This window comes from Melanostigma gelatinosum (genome assembly GCF_949748355.1).
Source record: "Melanostigma gelatinosum genome assembly, chromosome: 12".
Classification (NCBI taxonomy): Eukaryota; Metazoa; Chordata; class Actinopteri; order Perciformes; family Zoarcidae; genus Melanostigma; species Melanostigma gelatinosum.
Window position 1 is genome coordinate 20,302,603 of NC_136645.1, and position 20,504 is coordinate 20,323,106.

The 20,504-nt window shown below is 40.7% G+C and overlaps 3 protein-coding genes across 3 annotated transcripts; 1 reads left to right on the forward strand and 2 right to left on the reverse strand.

Moving 5' to 3' along the window:
* The first annotated feature begins 548 nt into the window (after positions 1 to 548).
* tial1 (TIA1 cytotoxic granule-associated RNA binding protein-like 1) lies at positions 549 to 8,316 on the forward strand. Its single transcript, XM_079280464.1, has 12 exons — positions 549 to 704; positions 1,131 to 1,227; positions 1,476 to 1,574; positions 1,720 to 1,774; positions 1,882 to 1,969; positions 3,707 to 3,782; positions 4,033 to 4,141; positions 4,857 to 4,952; positions 5,066 to 5,150; positions 5,341 to 5,464; positions 5,829 to 6,031; positions 6,146 to 8,316. The coding sequence occupies exons 1-12, from the start codon at positions 676 to 678 to the stop codon at positions 6,267 to 6,269; spliced, it is 1,185 nt and encodes a 394-aa protein (XP_079136590.1). The 5' UTR covers positions 549 to 675; the 3' UTR covers positions 6,270 to 8,316.
* A 115-nt stretch (positions 8,317 to 8,431) lies between these two features.
* On the reverse strand, positions 8,432 to 14,227 carry pkd2l1 (polycystic kidney disease 2-like 1). The gene is made up of 15 exons (XM_079280463.1): positions 13,903 to 14,227; positions 13,322 to 13,435; positions 12,283 to 12,410; positions 11,928 to 12,181; positions 11,614 to 11,838; positions 11,300 to 11,528; positions 11,039 to 11,209; positions 10,772 to 10,953; positions 10,556 to 10,676; positions 10,368 to 10,466; positions 10,160 to 10,281; positions 9,752 to 9,869; positions 9,529 to 9,659; positions 9,282 to 9,423; positions 8,432 to 9,115 (listed from the first exon to the last, which is right to left on the reverse strand). The coding sequence occupies exons 1-15, from the start codon at positions 14,171 to 14,173 to the stop codon at positions 9,002 to 9,004; spliced, it is 2,421 nt and encodes an 806-aa protein (XP_079136589.1). The 5' UTR covers positions 14,174 to 14,227; the 3' UTR covers positions 8,432 to 9,001.
* A 2,604-nt stretch (positions 14,228 to 16,831) lies between these two features.
* On the reverse strand, positions 16,832 to 17,263 carry atoh7 (atonal bHLH transcription factor 7; the record flags this gene model as incomplete). Its single annotated transcript, XM_079279952.1, has 1 exon — positions 16,832 to 17,263. One exon carries the CDS (start codon positions 17,261 to 17,263, stop codon positions 16,832 to 16,834), a length of 432 nt encoding a protein of 143 aa, XP_079136078.1.
* Positions 17,264 to 20,504: the final 3,241 nt, after the last annotated feature.

Consider the following 20,504-nt stretch of genomic DNA (forward strand, 5'->3'; position numbering starts at 1 on the left):
CATGATTCAGCGGCATTTCTTCCACATATACTTTTAAATACTATGTGTATTCAACACTTAAATATGTATATTTATATTAGTCAGTACTCGACGCATTTTAATACATTTTGTTCAGTTAAAATTACACTGCTATGAGACAGAATGAGTAATTCAAAAAGTGTTCTGCTCACGCTGGCTCCTGAGCTCAGATCATAGAGGCTCAGGTCCAGAAAGTTCGACGTGGTTCGAGACACCGCCATGATCCGCCGAGCACCGGTGAGTAATACAAGCTCACCCTGGCATTATACTTCAAAATAAAGGTCTCTTGCGCTAATTACTTCCGTTGCTTTGTATGATGAATTAAGTGCTAAATGCGTTCACTGTTTTGGCTTTTTAGCGTTAATTAACCAATCACACCCAGGAACAAAAGCTATATTTAAGAAATGCACTATTTACAATGTTGAAACTGTAAAAATGGTGGCTATTCGTTACCTCACTCTGACCTCGGCTCGCCTGGGCGCTTTTGTTCACACCACCCACGCACGCACGCACGCGCCTGCTAGCTCTCTGGACTCCCAGCGTGACGTATACCCTGGCGCCCGGTTAGCTAGCTTCTGAGCTAGTTAGCTAGTTGTTGTAACTAGTTAATTAACAGTGTTCACCGGAATCGGTAAACGTTAGCTGTCGGTTTCGGTCATGGACGACGAAAGCTACCCCAAGACCCTGTAAGTATCGTTATGTGTCCAACTGCAGTGTTAGTTAGGTATTCCTAGCTTCGCTAACGTCGGGACCCGGTGGCTAACCTAGCTAACGTTACACAACACTGTCGAATACCGCCATACAACAAAATGTTATGTTTCACTAGCGTCAGGTTATTAAACATAAGGTTACAAATAAACACATTTGAAGAGTTAAAAGGCGGCAACTGTCTTGTTAGCCGTAACAAACGTAGGTCTAGCTTGAATGTCAGGCAAGCTAATGTTAACGGTAATACAAAATAACGTCACATAAGTAACTCACCGACTAACTATGCTCATACCCTAAATTAGCTGTATATGGCTCAGTTTTTCAGATTAACGAATATTATCACAGTCTGTACCACCTCTTCGTTAAACTACAGTTTAACAGCTTTCACTGAATTATCCCTGCAGGTATGTGGGAAACCTCTCCAAGGATGTAACGGAGATCCTGATTCTGCAACTCTTCACTCAGATCGGGCCTTGCAAAAGTTGTAAAATGATCACAGAGGTAAGCAGCCAAGACTGTTGATTTGATATTTTACGTCTTCTCCTTTTCTTTTCATGTACCCTGTATACATGGAGGGAGACCATGTCCAACTAATTATCCAACATTAGATCATAAATTGGAATAATAAATACACTGTTGACAACAAAGAAACTAGACACATTTTAGCTGCAGTTACATCACATTTGTCCACCACATAGTGGAGTGGAACCCACCTGATGAACTTTTGTGTTTGACCTTGTCCCACGCAGCATACAAGCAATGACCCGTATTGCTTCGTGGAGTTCTTTGAACACAGAGATGCTGCTGCAGCTCTTGCAGCCATGAACGGGAGGAAGATATTAGGAAAGGTAGGACACTATGTCTGGTCCACAATGAAAAGCTTGGCAGCGCAACTGCTTGAATTCCCTTGTGATCCTTGTTCCTTGTGTAGAAAATGTCAACTTCTCAGATTCTCTGTCATTATTTTAAAGGCCCTCTGTAACATTCTTTCAGGAGGTCAAAGTAAACTGGGCCACCACTCCAAGTAGCCAGAAGAAAGACACGTCCAGTAAGTGTTCACCTATTGATTCTTATAAGCTGCTGACATCTTAAGTTTACCAGAGAATAGTAAATGGTTTCTTCCCTCTGTTTGTTTTCACCTTTGTGTCGTTCTAGATCACTTCCATGTGTTTGTGGGAGATTTGAGCCCTGAGATCACCACCGAGGATGTCAAGGCTGCATTCGGACCTTTTGGGAAAATCTCGTAAGTCTTCACTTAGAAGGATAATTCTTTTTACGTGCAGTACAACAAATTTGAATGCTGCAATGCAAGCATGTTGATTTATCTCAATTTTGGGAATATTAAGTTACTTCCTAGTAATGTTATGTAAACGTATGCTCTGAAACAACTGTCTCTAACCATGTTTACATGCATACACTATGGGGTGACTTAACTGTAAATGTAATGACATTAGGAAGTTCGTGCATATTGTGATTTCAAACACTGGTCCACAAGGGATGACATCCTGACGGTTGGTGTACCTTCTCAACAGTCTACGAGCCACGTCTGATCTCAATCATTTCGTTTTGGGATAAAAAAAAACAATGGTTTGATATGAGACACTGGGACACCCTGGGGGGGAGGGGGGGGGGTCTGGTCTGCCCATGAACTGCAACGTCCCCCTTGTTCTTGCATGTTGTCCAGATCCCCTTCTCTCTCCAAGTATATTTGAAAAAGCCAAGTTATCTTTTGTGAGATGCAATGTTTACAAGTCAACCGAGATGGTGAATGTTCAGGAGAACCACTCCAGTTTTGCTTCATCTTGATGTATTTTGTTTGTCAAATGTATATTCAATAGTGACATTACATCCATGCATGTAAACATAGTTATGATGGACCAACATGCATACACGAAGTACTCTTTCACATGAAAGTACTGCACCTTTTTTTCCAACATATGTATTGCTTTGCTTTGTTTCAATTTATTGCTTTTTAACAGATTTGAACAGTCTCGTTTAAGTTTCCAACACAATACCTGTAAGTTGTTAAGAGTTTTGTTCCAGTTACTTACATGTAGTCTGTGTGTTTTGTATTTTTATGACTGAAGTGTCGACTTTTAGCCTCCTCTTTTTGCATATTTAGGCTGTGGTAAGTAAATATAATGTAAGCTGTGTGTATAGACCTGAACAGCTTTTAGTTGTGGGTCTCAGTGAAGTAATAGCACTTTGGTTATTTTACAGAAATGCTCATAGGATTGGACAGGAGCTTGAAGGCTAACAGCAAGGAACTGTGCACTCTGGAGACTCAGATGTAGTTTTTTTTCTCTATTTATTCCATTCTTTCCATATGTCTTTATTTGTAGATGCTATGTATTAACATGATCTCTCTTAGATTAACAAATTCCAGCACTCAATGTATTCCTCTAAATCTATGTTTAAATTGTCTCATTTTGATTTGCATAGTGTTGTTTGTAGTGCAATGATCCTCTTCCAAAAGTTCTGAAAATGTCAATTTCTCAAAATTTGCAGCTCCCCAAACTCCATACTCCATAGTGGTGGTAAAGAATTGACACGGGAAAAAAAAGAAATCTGTTAACAGGCCATGTATGCCGTTTAATTCCTTTTTTCTCTTTTTGATATTTTCTATATATTTCTATTTGTAGCGAGAGCACCAACAGCAGATTTTAAGAATGCATGGTAATCCCTTTAATCTGTTCCTTTTGTGAGTTTAAATCAGGAAGTGGTGCTCTAGTGGCAAGGACCCATTAATTCATCTGAAATGATTTAAAAACAGTACTGTAGGCTGCATGTTTGTGTACTTGTTTTTGTTTTGTTTTTTCCTCAAGTGTTTAACAAGTCAGTGCTCAGCACGAGGTCATGATAGCTAAATGCATTCATTTAGGACAGAGTAGAGTAGTTCAGTTTGTTTTGCGTGGTTCCTTTTAGTTTGAAACGTTAGAACTGAGAAGTGCACTGAAGTTGTTTTCACGTTTCCCTGCAGGGACGCCCGTGTTGTGAAGGACATGACGACAGGCAAATCAAAGGGGTATGGATTTGTGTCCTTCTTCAACAAACTGGTAAGGCTCCAGTGCAAGAACACAGACTGAAGGTTATTTCTATTTTCTGTTTATTATCCTACTTTAATACATTCACAGTCAAGGAAATCTATTTAATCATAGTTAACAACACCATCAATCATCTAACATTACATAGTTATAGTAATAATACAAACAGGAATGTATATTTTGAGAACAGAGTATAGTCGCCAGTAAACTTTACAGATTCATCAAATTCAGAGAGTTAACCGTCTTTGATTTGGATTTATAGGATGCAGAGAATTCTATCATTAACATGGGGGGACAGTGGCTGGGAGGACGTCAGATCAGGACCAACTGGGCCACACGCAAACCACCAGCTCCGAAGAGTGTCCAGGACAGTAAGTGTTAACGATCCCGCACACCCACACCAGGGAGTTCACTTCCTGTACGAGGCCAGTCCATTTCACCTGGCAGATTTCTGTCTGACCGCACCACCAGGACCGGGTGGAAGTCTGCAGACTGTGTTACATTGACTTCTTCATCCTCCCTCTCCTGTTAGCTTTGTTGCACCTGCCAGGGTGGGACAAATAACACCTTTATCCTTCTTACTGGTGCATCTGAAGCTCGGTATAGTTCTGAGGTCTAATCAGCCCGGACAAGTTAAAACGTGTGTGTGTGTGTGTGTGTGCGTGTGTGCGCAGGGCCTTAATGCCTAGTTCTCACTACAGGACTTGCACCCTGATCGTCAGCGATCTGACCGTACCTTACTTTATTCTAGACTTTAATATATCACATTGATAACAAATAAGGGAGTGTAGGTCATTTTATCATATCGATCATACATTACAGTGGTAACTTGTTTTTTCTTTTTTCATTTGTTTTTATTCCTCCAAACACACCCAACATCATACACCGATACAAAAACTAGGCGAGACAATAACCGTGAAAATAATAAACAAAACCACAGAATGAATTAAAGAAAATAGAAAAAAATCATAAATAAATATCATAATAATAAAATAAAAAAGTGAACTTTGTTTTAATTGAGGCACACACTTTGTGTAAGAACGTCCCTGAACGAATGTTGCTTATATATTTGCGTCTTTATTTCAGATGGCTCAAAGCAGCTGAGGTTCGATGACGTCCTGACTCAGTCCAGTCCACAGAACTGCACGGTGTACTGTGGAGGGATCCAGTCTGGACTATCAGGCAAGTGTCATGCTTTCTACAGATGCACATTAGTAGTCTTACTGCTTACCACACACTTTCCTCAAATAGCCTGAAAACTAACCACTGACCTCTTTTCTGTTTGATTCTTTCAGAACACCTGATGCGCCAGACCTTCTCACCTTTTGGTCAAATAATGGAAATCCGAGTTTTCCCAGAGAAAGGATACTCTTTCATCAGGTAACGCCTCAGTGCATTGCAGCATCTGGCCACTAGATGTCAACACAAGCACACTGCATGACTCAATGACAGCCAGCCAGTAGTTGGCTCAGTTTGTCTTCACCTCAAAACAGTTATTAGCCTGAATGTTCTTTGTTGTGTATTTTCAATTCTGCTTGACTGCTAAGCTGCTGTTTTCCTTTTTTTAAAGGTTTTCCTCCCACGACAGCGCTGCCCATGCCATTGTTTCAGTAAACGGCACAGCCATTGAAGGACACCTAGTGAAGTGCTTCTGGGGCAAAGAATCTCCTGACGTAGCAAAAAATCCACAGCAGGTAGGGAGAACATCACGGATAATGAATATTGGATAAGATTTAGAAAACGGCATGTATTTTTATAACTTCAGCAAAGATGACGGGAAATGAGGTGAGTGAGCACTCCGGTCAGAATAGAGCGAGGGACAATGCATTCGGGGGCACACTGAAACTGATCTAACTGATAAATGCAATTTTAGGAGTCTTTTTTTTCTATAATAACTATGAAACGGAAATAGAAACCTTATTACAAATCCAAAGATATGTTTACGGAGTGAAGCCATAGATTTAAAGGCCTTGTACTTGCTGTATTTGCTCCTAATTGAGCACAGAGCTATTGGGACACTTCAGACATGTATTCACTTCCTCTCTGTTTGTCTCTAAGGTTGAGTTCGGTCAGTGGGGGCAGTGGAATCAGGTGTATGGGAATCAGCAGCAGCAGCAGCAACAACAACAACAACAACAACAGCAGCAACAGCAACAGCAGCAGCAGCAGCAGCAGTATGGGCAGTATATGACCAATGGGTGGCAAGTTCCCTCCTACAGCATGTACGGCCAGACGTGGAACCAGCAAGGATTTGGAGTAGAGTAAGTTCAATGAATCTTTCCCTTTTTAACCTGGGGGGAGCGTTTATTTATTCATCAATCTTTATATGCAGTGACCACGGTCACACTAACGGGGTATTTGTGGCGTCTTTGCAGGCAGTCCCAGTCACCGGCCTGGGTGGAAGGCTTTGGATCTCAGTCAGGCCAGGCTGCAGCCGCATCCAGCCAGGTCATGTCCAACCTGGCCAACTTTAGCATGGCCGGCTACCAAGCGCAGTGAGCCGGCCCAGACCAAAGTGTAGTACCAAGAGGATTCTGTCAACCCTTTTAGACCACGCAGCACTCTTTCATCTGGGCAGATGCTGTGTTGGAAGAAGGGCAGGGGCCATATTCACAAAGCCTTTGTAGCTAATAGTCGCTCCCAAACAACCATTTCACTCAGAACTTATCACACACTGAATAAGTTAACCATTGGGACAAAGTAAGTGTAGTCCTTCAAAACGTAATTGTTACCCTCCTATATTCAGAAGTTGAGCAAAGCTGTATCTGAAAAACATGACGCGTACTCGTGGAAACATAACCGCCACGGTATTTATGATCAGTTAAAAGCACAGTTACTACAAAGCCATCGTGTCACTGGAACAAGGATTCAAATCATGGAAACCTCAAACATTAATATTATCATACTTAAGCAATATCCACTTCCAATATGTTTTCTTTTAAATATATTTCAGTGTTTGTTACAGACTTGTCATACTTTCACTGCATTTTTCTGTCATTTTATACAACAGAATACAAAACTCCCGTCTTCATGCATTGATGACGTTCATCTTTGTGGTGTAGGTCGGTCTGTAAAGAGGCAGCGAGCGGGTTCCATCCATCATGAATCTGTGCTACAGACTGCACTAAAAGAATTAAAGAAATAAAAAGATGCCAAAAGAATGAACCAACCTGCTAAACGTTGGTCTGGGCTTAGCTTCAGCTAGAAATTCATTCCCCTTTTGATATATTAATGATAAAAGCTTTGTGAATAGAGGCCCTGGAACGATAGTTGACCTTTCAGTATGTGTGAAGAAAGTATTTGTATAAACAGCTGTGGCTTTAAAGGCGATCTGAGCCAGATGTGGTATCTCTTCGGTGCATTTTGTGTACAAAGAAAATTGTCGCCGACACAGATCTAAAAACAAAAAAAGTTTTTGTATCGGAGTGATCAGCATGTTTATTTGCAGACTTTTGATGGATTTTAGTTTGCTCCTTAATGTAGCAGAGATTTGACTAATTTATAATCCTGTATCTCAAAGTAAAGGCTACAGCCCATATAGAGAAAACATTGTAACACGCTTAACCCCAAATGTTTGTAAAGTTAACCGACGCTGTGTGCTGATTCTGGGGGCTGGTTTCCCTCCTCTCAATAACTCATTTAATTTATAGTTATTTATAGGGTTTTCACAAAGAACATTCAACTTAATTTAGCACCTAAACCAGCCCCTCATGGTTTTTGCGTTACGTTTTTCATAATTCTTTGGTGCTTACTTGTGCAAAGACGAGTGCTTACTGATTTGGGATGGTTGTTATTTTACAGAAGCAGAAGCTTTCCTAAATATATCATTGATTTGTCAGGGCAGCCGGCACTTTTTGCCCCCTTTTAGTGCATTTTGAAATGTCTCAGTATTTGCAGAATATTTCCATATATTCCAGTATAAAGTGTGATGAGGATTTCTCAAAAGATGTCCTGCCATTTGGATTTCCTTTGCGTATGTGCCATTCTGTACAGTGCGTCACACTCGCTCTCCTCTTCGTGTTGAATCAGCCGACAAACTCGATCATGTGTTTGTTTATTAAACCCGGGGGATGTTTGTGTAACTGAACAGGGTCACGTTGGCCAAGAGTGTAAATATCATCCTTCGTGACACTTTCGAAATAATGTACATACTGTCGGTAGGAATTCCATCATTAAGTTTCAGCAATACGATTGATGAATAAGCCTTAATTGATGTGTGAGTAAATTCAAACTTGGTGTTATTGACGGAGGCTCTATTACAAACCGAAATTATTTTGCATTGTGGATTTTCCCATTTTTCAGTTTGTGTGCTATTTTTCCGAGAGTAGCAGTAAAGCGAGTGATGTTTCAGCTTCAACTGCACGCTTATGACATGTAAAACATTTGTTGCTTAAAATATTGAATGTAATGGAAATTAGCTTTTATGACAGTAATACATATAAGTTGAACGATATAAATGATGTTTAATAATAAAGGATGAAATACATTTTCCATTAAAGCGGGAAAACTCAATAAGTGATTTCAAATAAAGAAACGTTTGAACCTGGTCGTTCAGTACATTTATTAGACACTAATGAAATTATGAAATGTGCGTTCTGAAATTTGTACCATCTGAATGTATCTTCTAGACATTTGCTCCAAATGTCCCAGATCCAATTATTATGCCTTTCGTGGAAATATGTTGTTTTTTCATGTTCGCTCTGTTACATGTTTTGGCAACTCAGGAGATGGACAAAGGTCGGTAACAATTATTAAACAATGTCTTCCATGTAAACATAATTAGGGATTTTTTTGTAGCTACATCTCACTACACTGTGCAAACAAGTCAAGGGGCGCTTTGAGCAAACGTGATAGAACTTGAACATTCATGAACATTAAATGACTAAAGCAAAGCATCGCTTAGTCAGACATCTGGTGGCAAACACGCCGCATAATATTGGATTATATTGCATAAGTATTTTCTTCTAACCTACTCTTGAAATAGATGTATATGACAACACTACTAATATGTCGATTTATATTCAGGTCTCATCTACAACATGTATTGTAGTCTTCTACATATCTGAGCTTCAACTTGAACCAGATTTTTATATTAGCTCTAGTGCGTTCGCCTAGTAAGCAAAGAATTTCAAAAATGTTTTTATACAGTATTTACATATTTCCATGAAATGAGTGGCTGTAATTTAAGAGCAGTCAACTGACATCCAGAGAACCCGTGACTCAGAGGTGAGTCACATATGGCAATCGTATGTGGTGCTAACTGCTGGTCTCCTTGATGACATCGCAGGCTTCGTCCCTCTGTCTACACAAACCAGGACGCTCACGTCTGAGGCAGTATCATTGCTCTGGATGGGGGTAATCAAAAAGTCAACATTTTGTATTCATAGGAATTAAGAAAACTTATTTTTGGGATTATCAACAACCTTCAATAAACCTTTCAGTATAGTGAATAATGTAGTATCTGATGCGTACGACAGGGGTTTATGGAAATCTTAATCTAGTTCTACTCACATCATTTTTGGTGGCAGTGAGTTTCCTTGCCGTTTCGTTCCCTTTAGCTTTCTCTTGTAATCCCAGTTTCTCCAAAATCAACTCAATCCTGGATGTGATGCCTGCCACATAGCTTTCAAGCTGGAGAACCTGTCTGGCCAGTCTTCCATGTTGAGGGAAACGTAATTCAGTTTTTAGTCCATTGTAAAGAAATCAAGTTCTCATATTTGAGGACAATTCATAGGTTAAATGTAGAAACGATTCCCACCTTTGAAAGTGTTCCCGATCCACGAACGTATGACTGGAGTGGTTCTGCTCATTGGCCGTTACTGGAGGCTTCTCCAATAAGTCTTTCCCATAATGCATTCCAAGAGTGTTGAGTTCAGCGCAAAGAGCATCCTTACAAACAAAAAGGGGAACACCATCGTGAATTCAATGTCTTTTTTTGCTTGTCGAGCTAAATAAGAAACAAGTCGAACTGTAACACAAACCCTCTTTTCCTCCAGCTCGATTTTCATCTTCTGTTGTTCGTCTTCGTCTAGAATTTGGTTCCCATCATGGTCAAACCGGGAAAAGGCTGCAGAAATTTCATGATCAGCATGTCCCATCCTATGACATCATCAAAGCATTGAGGGTTACTTACATTTGATACTGAAGTTTGAATATAGCTCCAGTTAAGTCAATTTTATTTACATAGCCCAACATCCCAAATTTGCCTCAAGGGTCTTAACAATCTGTACCGCATACAACACCCTTTGTCCAATGACCCGCGGTATAATTAAGGAGAACCCCCCCCCCTCACACACACACACACACACACACACCAAAAGAATAAACATCAGTAAATAAATATAAGAAACCTCAGTAAAAGAGATTATAGTTGATCATTTCTCACTTACTCTTTCAGAGTTTCTCTGAAGTCCTTAAATTCAATTTCTCCAGATCCAGATCGTAGCGCCTTCTGAACATCTGATATTTTCTCCTTTTTAAGTTTCAACTTCGTGAATGTCTTCATATAGCTCTGAATTAAAAGAGAATTCCATTTTGCTTGTAACTCTTGTAAAACTTTGTCCAAAGTCGTATCTATTTTTGCATGAATCTGATTACCTGTTTGATGATGTCAGTAATCTGTAGCTCATCTTTTTGGCACGAGAGCTCCCCCTTAACTTCAGAGTATGTGTCATTTATGATGGCCAGAAACATGTTCTGAGGGACAGATACATAAAAAGGTAATGAGAATGCCCATCTTTGTCCTTTTAAAATCAAACGTCTTGTGTTTACCTTCTGATGCTTACCAGTAAAACAAAGAAAACAAAGAACACATAGGTGACAAAGTAGATTGGCCCAAGAACTCTGTTAGCACGGTCAATGGCATCGTAATCAAAGTCCCCGAGAATAATCCTGAACTGTGTGAAGCTGCAGAAAGAAAAAAGAAAAAGGATTGATTTATTCATGCTCAATCATCCTATTCAAATATGTTGTGCCAAAAGGCTGTTTTGGAGACTTCTTACATGCACTTGACGAAGGTGCTGAAAGATTCAACCTCTGTCCCGAAGAGCAAATATCCAAGTTGAGCGTAGGCGAAGAACACTATGAAGAACATTATGGCGAAGCCCAGGATATCTTTAGCACATCGACCCAGTGTGGAGGACAGCTGAGCCATGGTCTTGTTAAAACTGATGTACTTGAAAACCTAAAGAAAACACTCAATCTAAGGGATGACGCTTGAGCCAGATCATTTCTTAAGTACTGTGTTTGAGTGAAAGATGTTACTTTACCTTGATCCACGCAAAGAACAAGTTCACTGCATTCATGTTGTTGTACTGTGTTTGCCAGAAGGCCAGAAATTCAAAATCAGCGTAGATACCAGGTTGTTCCAGCAGTTTGCCAAGCAAGTTGTCCACTTTGACAGTTCGAAAAATATTGAAGACAATGGCAACGATGGCAAGCTGGGAAGGAGAATAGTTAGACTTCTTTGATGCGACGCAAAATCAAAGAAAGGGACATGTTTGAATCAGAGGAGAATTACATTTTCTTACCATTATGACAACAATGTCCAGTATGTTCCAGATGCTTTTGAAATAGGAGAGTTTGTGTATTCGCAGCTCAAGAATCTCCTCCACAACATAGTAGAGGATGAATAAACAGAAAACCGTCTCGCAGCCAAGGATGAAGTAATCCCAGTTGGTGATGTAGCGAATCAGTTTGACGGTTCTTATCTGGTAAGAAGGGATTGCTCCACCAGTCGCTGGGAATTCAACTACCAACCTGAAAGAGGGAATACAACTTTAGTCAACCAATGCAATGGTATCTATCGATGGGTAAAGTTGCTATTGTCAGTTGTGCCCTGTACCTGATGACACAGAACATGTTGATGTTTGCGTTGTAAGTGGAGAAGTCGAGGAAGGCGGCTCTGGTTCCTCGGTCGAGCCACAGGTTGTCCACCAGTTCCTCCAGAATGATGACGCTTTCCTCTTTGGTTCGACTCAGGTCTCGGTAGTATCCCGCTCCACTGTATGTGGTCAGCAAGCCCCAGTGAGAGGAACCTTTGACTTCTTTCTCTGTGTGGTAGGTCCAGCTGCAGAGGACCAAGACAACTTTGCTGTAGTTCTCCAATCTAACTGCATACCCAAAGTAACCCTGTAAGGAAAACAGAGAGCGACTTACGCGGTGCCATTGATGAGACCGAAGCTCAGGTCGTCCTCCTTCTTGTCGTTGTAAACATCGAAGCATCCCGTGATCTCATCTTCAAAGTCCTTGTGGACCTTGCAGGAGTTGTTCATGATCTTGATCTGTCTCATCCTGGGCACTCCCAACAGCATGTTCTCATAGTAGATGAAGGACTGGTCTCCTCTGTCCAGGGACTGGTTGTTGTACCATTTAGTCCAGTAGAGGCCGTCCAGCAATGGGCCCTGGGCATACTGTTCATGGAACGAGAGAGGATGCAGTTTCATTTTCACGTTTCTCAGTGAATTCTCATTGTTGTAAACATGGAGCAAATGAATATGGAAGGAAAACTCACAGTCCAGAAGTCGCCCATGGTGCCAATGGACTGAAACTTCACCCCACTATTACCGCCCGTATTCACAAACAGGTCCGTCATGGCTTTAGTGTAGTAATAGGTGCTCGAGCTGGTCATACCGTATGTCACTGAAAGACAACATCATCACATTGTTCACTGCCAATCATTGGTTCCTATCTGGCTTTGCTCAGGCTCAGCTGTACATGTTGCTCTATTCAACATCGGGAGATAAGACAACTCAGGAGCAGACACGCAAGGCCCCTTTGAAGACTTCTTTGTTTGGCTGTGTTCATGTCACTGCAGTCAAATGGATCAAGATTAGAAGCCATAATTTGTTTGAAGAGGGAGCACGCTGACCTGACGCAAACAGCCTCTTCAAACAATGTAAATCGAACCCAGACAAAGCAACAATGGACAGGGCCAAATGCTCTTATCGCAAAAAAGCAAGGGAGCAGTACCCAAGTCCCTTTCACTCCTAATGCTCAGCTGGACAATGGCTGTCTGGCAGAGGGATGGGGAAGGCATTTGTGGTTGGCATTAAAGTAGGGGGAGGCTTTTGATGGTAAATCAACAGTCCAAAATGCCCTAATCACCAACACCCTGCCAAAAAGATGAGCACTTGAACAGGGGATCAACATTAATAAGGTAAAATAATACAGGAACACCAAACAAAATATGTAATTCAACCCAATGAAAATATACCGTGATGCATTTAGTGTTTAATACAACTTTTAAATGTCACATTATGGACCATTAATGTGTGAAAGACATTTTGGACAACAGTAGTTGGAAGTAATCTTCATGCTTGCATGTCAATACAACAAGTGTAATAATATATAAGAATTCTGGGAAAGTTGTGTAAAGATTAAGTTTAAATCAGGTATCACTACTTTCCTTAAAGTCTTTACATTTTAGAAGTGTACAGGACACTTTGTAAGAGAGTGCACATACCATTTGACCAGGGTACTGATCAGGATCTTTGAGTGCCAGAAATAGACATTTATATTGGATATTTCATGCAGGATAGTAGAATACTTACAGAGGCATATGTCCACCAGGAACACCAGATAGATCATTAACTCACGTAGAGTGGTTCGGACAAACAGTTCTCTGTTGTTTGAGGTGTTTTCAGTCAGAGTTGTGCCCCAGAAGCCTGCAGACAAATTACAGTCATTATGATGCGACATTATTTATTGAGTCGAGTGTTTTGAAAGACCATGCAGACGGTGTATCAACTTTGATCCTGGGTTTGAAATAAAGTAGTTGATGTTCCAGATGGTCCACAGAAGTTTTATGTAAAACGTCTCATCAGTTAATTGTACAGCCCCAAACAGAACTAGAACCAAAGAAAGATGTAGGATGAGATGTTTTTGTCAAGATATTGGCTAAGTGTCATCTCAATACTTATAGTAGCTGTAGAGATGTCAAATGGTAAATGGACTGCATTTATGTAGCTCTTTTCTAGTCTACCTACCACTCAAAGTGCTTTACAACACATTCAAGTGTCTTGCTGAAGGACAATTGAAGGAAGCAGGAGTTGAAAATCACTAGACAACTGCTCTACCTCTACCTTATAGAAGACGTACTGTTGTAAACTGCTGAATGGGTTCCACTTCCTACCTTTGATGAAAGAGCAGCAGCCTCCTTTCTTCACCGGGCTTTGGTCAGTGGATGGTGTTTCCTCCAGGAATGGACCGGGGGTGTCCAGTTTGTACGTGCTGTCCATGGAGCCCTGGAAGAGGGACTGAGAGTTGTAGATGGTGCTGACCTCTCGGGGCAGGGGCGGAGGGGAGCCACAGTAGCCCTGGTTCACCCAGGCTCCGTTGCCCATGCTGTCCAACTCCACCTGCCCCGTCAGGTGGCTGTCGGCCCGGTTGTTCAGGCACTTCATGCTGTTAGACACCTGTGTGCGTCTCGTATGGACTGCTGGTGTGTAGATCGGAGAGGAAAGTGAGGCAGAGCAGGGCGGGAAGCTTCTAAGCACCTGCTGGAGAGATGTTTATAAAGAGTGGATGACATAAGCCTGGTTGAGGGAGGAGCTGGTCCTCTGTCGGAGCTTTTGTAGTCTGGAGACTGAGACCCAGTTAAAAAACACAACATTGACGTACTTGTGTCCTGTTTTGCATAGTTACATCACATTGATTTGGTCTGTGATGAATACAAATTATTCAATGCATCAGGTAGAATGAAACTAAATCACCAGAAAACAACATGAAGTAACAACCCTGCTTCAAGAGCTGAAATTATTACAAAAATACTTTGCCAAATTGAATGAACTTCATCCCATAGTTCTGTACAACACTGCCACTTATTAATATGCTGGTAAATGTCTTCATCAACATCCAGCCGTGTTGGAAGACTGAATAATTCAGCTGCTAAAAGATAATTGAATCTGTTTTACCCTCTCAATTTCTTCCATGCTGAGCACATTGTTGTCACTATTGATTAACAACTCGTCCAATAACGTGCTCCTATTGGGTAAATCAATTAACTGCACGTCGATTACATTTCTGTCACCAACTGTTTGCCGCTTGTGACCAAATTAATGAGGATGAGGAGCATAATTGCAGTGTCACTCCTGATGGTCTCCTCCTCATTAACTATTCCGCACTTTTGACTCTGCCATCTCAACACGCCAACTGTCAGAAAGCATTTATTGAATATGCAAACATTCGCCGTGGCATATGAATCACTATGACCATCTGGATCAAGCGTCTCGTCTATTGGCCAAGTCTCCTCTGCCAGCCCAACAAGGCCCCCCCCCCCCCTAACCACACGTGTATTTACAGGAAGTGTTCTTGGCAGATATCAACAATTAGCTAAACAGATAAACTAATGAATACTGTGATACCCGTCCACCTTTGTGTGTGTTTTGTGCAGCTATAGAGGCTTTAATAAACCAAACCGACTGGAATGTGAGATGATTTTAAAACAACACAATTCCAAGTATTACAACCCAAATCAGCGACAGGCTAAGATGCGTGTAGTGTATTAGCAGTTGGTCAATACATGTAATACACTGCTGGAGATGTCTTATACTTAATGCAGATAGAGTTTGGGTCCCACTGTGGGCGTTCATGCTTCAGCGGCTGTGAACAGAGCGATTACACACGGCCATTACCACACAGTTTCATTTCTGCTCCCCCTCTGAAGCCGGGGCAGGATCTGGCCAGGCTTCCTTAATTTGCTGTGGCTTGTGCCACCGTTCAAACTTTTTCAAATCTGTAACAATCACTTTTCAGGGGCCGATGATTGCCATTCAAATCTGTAGCTGTGTGGCTCTATCAACGGACAGTTGGCATCCTGGCCTATCTCTACTTACATTAGACTGTGCTGGAGCAGAATTAAATCAGAACTCTTTAACACTTAAAAACCCCAAAAAATAGGTTATTTTTATAGAGAACATTCATGAAAAGAATAGTGATTTTACTTGCTCCCCCCAACATGAGTCTGTTTTAAATGTTTATATTTTGGTTCCCCATTGACGTAAGCAGTCTTATCTCAGAGCGCAGGAGCTCAGGACAAAAGGAGGATTTATTCCCCAGTGTGCAGAGCAAGGCAGTGCAGACACGAGCTGCCATTTCTCTCACTGAGCACTTGACACTCACAACACAAAGGATGTGCTTTACATTAGTTCTTCTCCTTGACTACCCTTCTTTTCTTAGTTTCACATTTTATTACCACACAAAGAAGACAAATGAGATCATGCGGGTTAAAATGACAGAGCTTTCTGATAATATGTGTTTATTGAAATGAAAAAGTATGCATATGCGGTAAAATGTACTTTTTAGTAAATGTACTATTTTCAATATGTCAGGTTTATATTTTGCAGTTATAATTGCTTTTAAAACATTCAAAAGTAAGTTTAAGAAGTAATTATTTTGACAAGGAATCAGCTTTGTGTTGTTAAAAATTGCTTACTTGGCATGTAATGTAATTACATATAGTAGATACAGTATAGAGTACCATTTTTTGGTTGCTATATAAAAATCACATATTTTACCATCATAATTATCCTTTGTTGTAGAAGATAATAAAGAACAAGAGAAAGGATGTTTCATACAAAAGAGTTTATTTTTTTGATCAAAAACTACAATTCAACAAAATAGAGGTCTGCGTGTGAAAAATAACATCTATTTTTCATCTCTACAAACATACGTACACTTTGACAAAAATAGTTACATATTGACTTTAAATATGCAACTATAAGACCACAACGATTTTTATCAGAATCCATTTAACATTGCACAACATTTAAGGGCTGTATCAAAGTAACTTTTGATTTAAAGTACACCAAATAATACACCATTGCCTGCATCTTCAGTACAATCTAGTGGTCATCACAATGACACTACATGTTTGTCATTGCTATACTTTGAACAAAATAACTGCTCAAAATTGCTGGGTTCACTTGCAAAAATTGAAAAATAATGAAGAAGAAAAATAATGCAATACAAATGTATTTACTTTCTCCTGGATTAGAGGAGAAATATTCACATTGTCACTCACATCCAACAACATGACCGATTATCTGCCACACGGCAGCAGTTTATGCGTGGACCTGGTGGCCATCGAACGGATACGTGAACGACGAGTGGATGTAGTCCTGGTCAGTGGGAGAGTCGTACCTCACGAGGCAGGGGTAGTTTTCAGGCTGCACGCAGTCGAACTGCAGGTCCAGCCACTGCCTGTGAGGAGCGTTGTGTCTCCTGGCGTCTGTCAGGATCCGGTTGAGGGCCATGATGTAGCTGAGGGCCATCTGCAGGGTTTCATACTTGGACAGTGTTTTGTCCTGGCCCCACTGGGGGACCACTTTACGTAAGCAGTCGAAGGCTGTGTTCAGACCCTGCATCCTCTTCCTCTCTCTGGCATTGGCAGCATTCCGTCGCCTCGTGACGGTCTCGTATTTCTCTGGGCTCTTGGAGTCTGGTTCCGAGGACTCGGATCCAGAGTCGGTGCAGCTGGGTCGCCGGGACTTCATGATGTTGGGTTCCTCGGGGTTCCTCAGAGGTCTCCTCGGTGTTATCGCCTGGCTGATGTCCAAGATGTATTTCCTATGTGTCAGATATTTGTAACTCCAGATAGTGGACAGCCTGAAGAGTCCAAGGTGTCTGTGATGCCGGAGACAGTGAGGGAGCAGCTTTTATAAGATGGAGCAGATGAACAGGTGGCAGCAGGTGGAGTCCCTGAACCCCACCCCCACCACCCATCCTCAATATTGTATCTAGAGAAACACACCCATGCAGACTCATAAACACCCACACCCACTCTTAACACACACACACACACACACACACACACACACACACACACACACACACACACACACACACACACACACACACACACACACACGCACACAAACAAAACCTTAATGAAATTCCAATTATCTTGGGCTGGGCTTCACTCAGAGCCATGTGTCACAAACACTAAAAGTCTACCATCTGGAAGCACAACTCACCACAGCAGATAGTGCAGACAAACCTTTAAGAGATTGTGGATATTTCCTGAGTCAATAGACACCTAGCAATTAACATTTAAGGTCTGAACTCTAAATTGATATATTAAATATATTAAACTACACAAATGTTTCTAAAATGCCAATAAAAGCACAAGTGTCATTTTTATCTAATTACTATTCACTGCACTTAAATTCTACTTTTACGTACATGCAAACATAGAGTATCTCACGTCATTGTAGAATTAATCGTTTTCTATTTGTTAATGAATCAATATTTTACAAGTTCAAATATTTTCTGCTTCCAAAATGTTTTTGCATGGAAATTTGAATAACTTTGTTACTAAACCATTGTTATATTTAGCTGCCACGTGTCTTTATTTATAAAACTAGATATGAAATCTTTGGAAGCATCTTTGCCGGAAGTCCACCAGGTTTTAATAAACCACCAAAGAAGTGCCGTCTCACTTCTCATGTGACTGGTCTGCACGTGATAATAACCATAATCTGAGATTAGCCTGAGGCAACAGAAGTGGAAGTGTGGCCCATAACCTGAGGGATTTTAACAGCACATCGGGGGATTATAACTCCCAAACAATATGGACCAAGATGGTGCACAGATTACTGTGCCATCTGAGATTTGAAGAGCACTTTGTGAACATGTGAAATAGCCAAAAGTTCTTCTACTTTATATATTGTAAAGTACGTCAGTCAAAACGTGTGTTCTTCAGCGCTGTGGTCTTAATGAATCACAGTATGTGGGATGCATTAATGTTCCTTTCGTACTTGGGACCACATGTGAAATAAATAATTGATCTGTGTGGTGGTCCAAGAAAAATGAGACGGACAGAATAATTTGCCTGTCTGTCCTTCCCATCTGCTAACATTGAATCGTGTAATTCAGGAGGATGGATCTGAATATCTTCCTCTGTTCCACACACACACGCAAACACACTGTTGACTGTCAGCCCACGCAGCAGCAACAAATAACAACTTTAATCAGACTCAGGTTTTACTCGACTTTAAATTCTCATAACGATCTCTCAGTTGTGCTTTAAATCGCTTTTAATTGTGTGTTTGGCTGAGAAAAGATGCATAGATTGAGCAGATTGTGAAGATTTATTGACGTATAAAATAATGAGCTCCTAGTTATAAAATACACAACAATATACAAATTAGTTCAATCTTCATTCATTTACACATTAATGCATCAATATTAGTAATATGTGACAATTTTGCAGTGTAAAAAGGAGACATTCTGCACTTTTGATACCTAAATATATGTTGTAATATTTCTGTACTTGTAGTAAATATATGTTGTAATATTTCTGTACTTGTAGTAAATATATGTTGTAATATTTCTGTACTTGTAGTAAATATATGTTGTAATATTTCTGTACTTGTAGTAAATATATGTTGTAATATTTCTGTACTTGCAGTAAATCTATGTTGTAATATTTCTGTACTTGTAGTAAAATTTGAAAGCAGGAATTTATCGAATCTTTACTAGAATCTGAATTCTGCTTTATTTTCTGGGGCCCTCCTTTGTGGGCTCCTGTCACTGTGCTGAACTCAAAGCTTGGGTGCCGAGGCAGGTTATGAATGATTAATCAATGCCTCTCTGGTATTGGGTCATGGACACAAGCTGATGCTGTCTGGTCATTTTGGGATGGACTGGTTAGCTGTGCAATTAGGCATATAATCCCATCTACCAGTTGGTTCATTGATTACAGATTGATGTAGTTTGCCAGCTGCTGCTTGTCTTGTCTGAGGGCCTCATCTCAGACGTGGCCCGGCCCTTCCGTGTCTTCCACAACCACTCACATGATTGGCTTGTCTGAGCACTGGTGGCTGAGCCATGCTCTCAGTCAAAAGCCATATGTCACATGAGGAGTGACCCGTCTGCTGGGACAGAAGCATGTACCCTCTTAAATCCAGCTTTCCTTCTGGAGAAACTAGAGATTAAAGCGTATGTTTCAGTACAGGAGAAAGTGTAGGAAAGGATTCCCTCTGCCTATGTGTGGTTTGACTTGATACATCTCATTATCAGCACAGGATTAGTGTAAAAGAGCAGTGGAAATAAGCTCATGCTTCATTTGAATGAGCAGAGAGGAACACGTCACAAGTGTGTCACTACTTTTGGTTTCCAATGTGGAAACTTTTATTGCTAGTTCAAAAGATTACTGTTATTATTGTGTCGACACTGCAGTAATCAAGTGAGAACAATTAGAAAATGTTAAACAGTATTTGAAACATCGTGGCAAGATTCAGTATAAGTGAGCTATATAAAAAAAAATAAAAATATTGGATTTTCAAAAACCCCATCCCATTCAAAGCCCACAGATATCTACTCCTTAGCAACACATGCAGCACTCAGTTAACAAGTAGGCCTGGCAGCTGGTCAGACGAGGCTCGGAGTATAATTGGGTCACATAAGGTGAATGTAATTTTATGCCGATTTGAACTCTCTTCCCCGATATTGAACTGATTAGCAATGCTTAATTGGCTTCAGAGCTTTCCTAATTGTTTTGAATTTGACATCAGTTTAAGCTAATAGGGCTCCGATTGAAGCATGGCCACAACAAGCTCTCAGTAATGACAGCAACAATTTAGATTCCACATTAATGTCAGAGCAAACTATCCATTAACCCAAGGGCATACATTACTGTGGAGGACACAGGGGGCATGTCCCCCCGACTTTATCAGAAGGCATATTGAACCCCTTCACTAGTCCGAAAAAACGAACTCCAGTTTAAAACAAGCT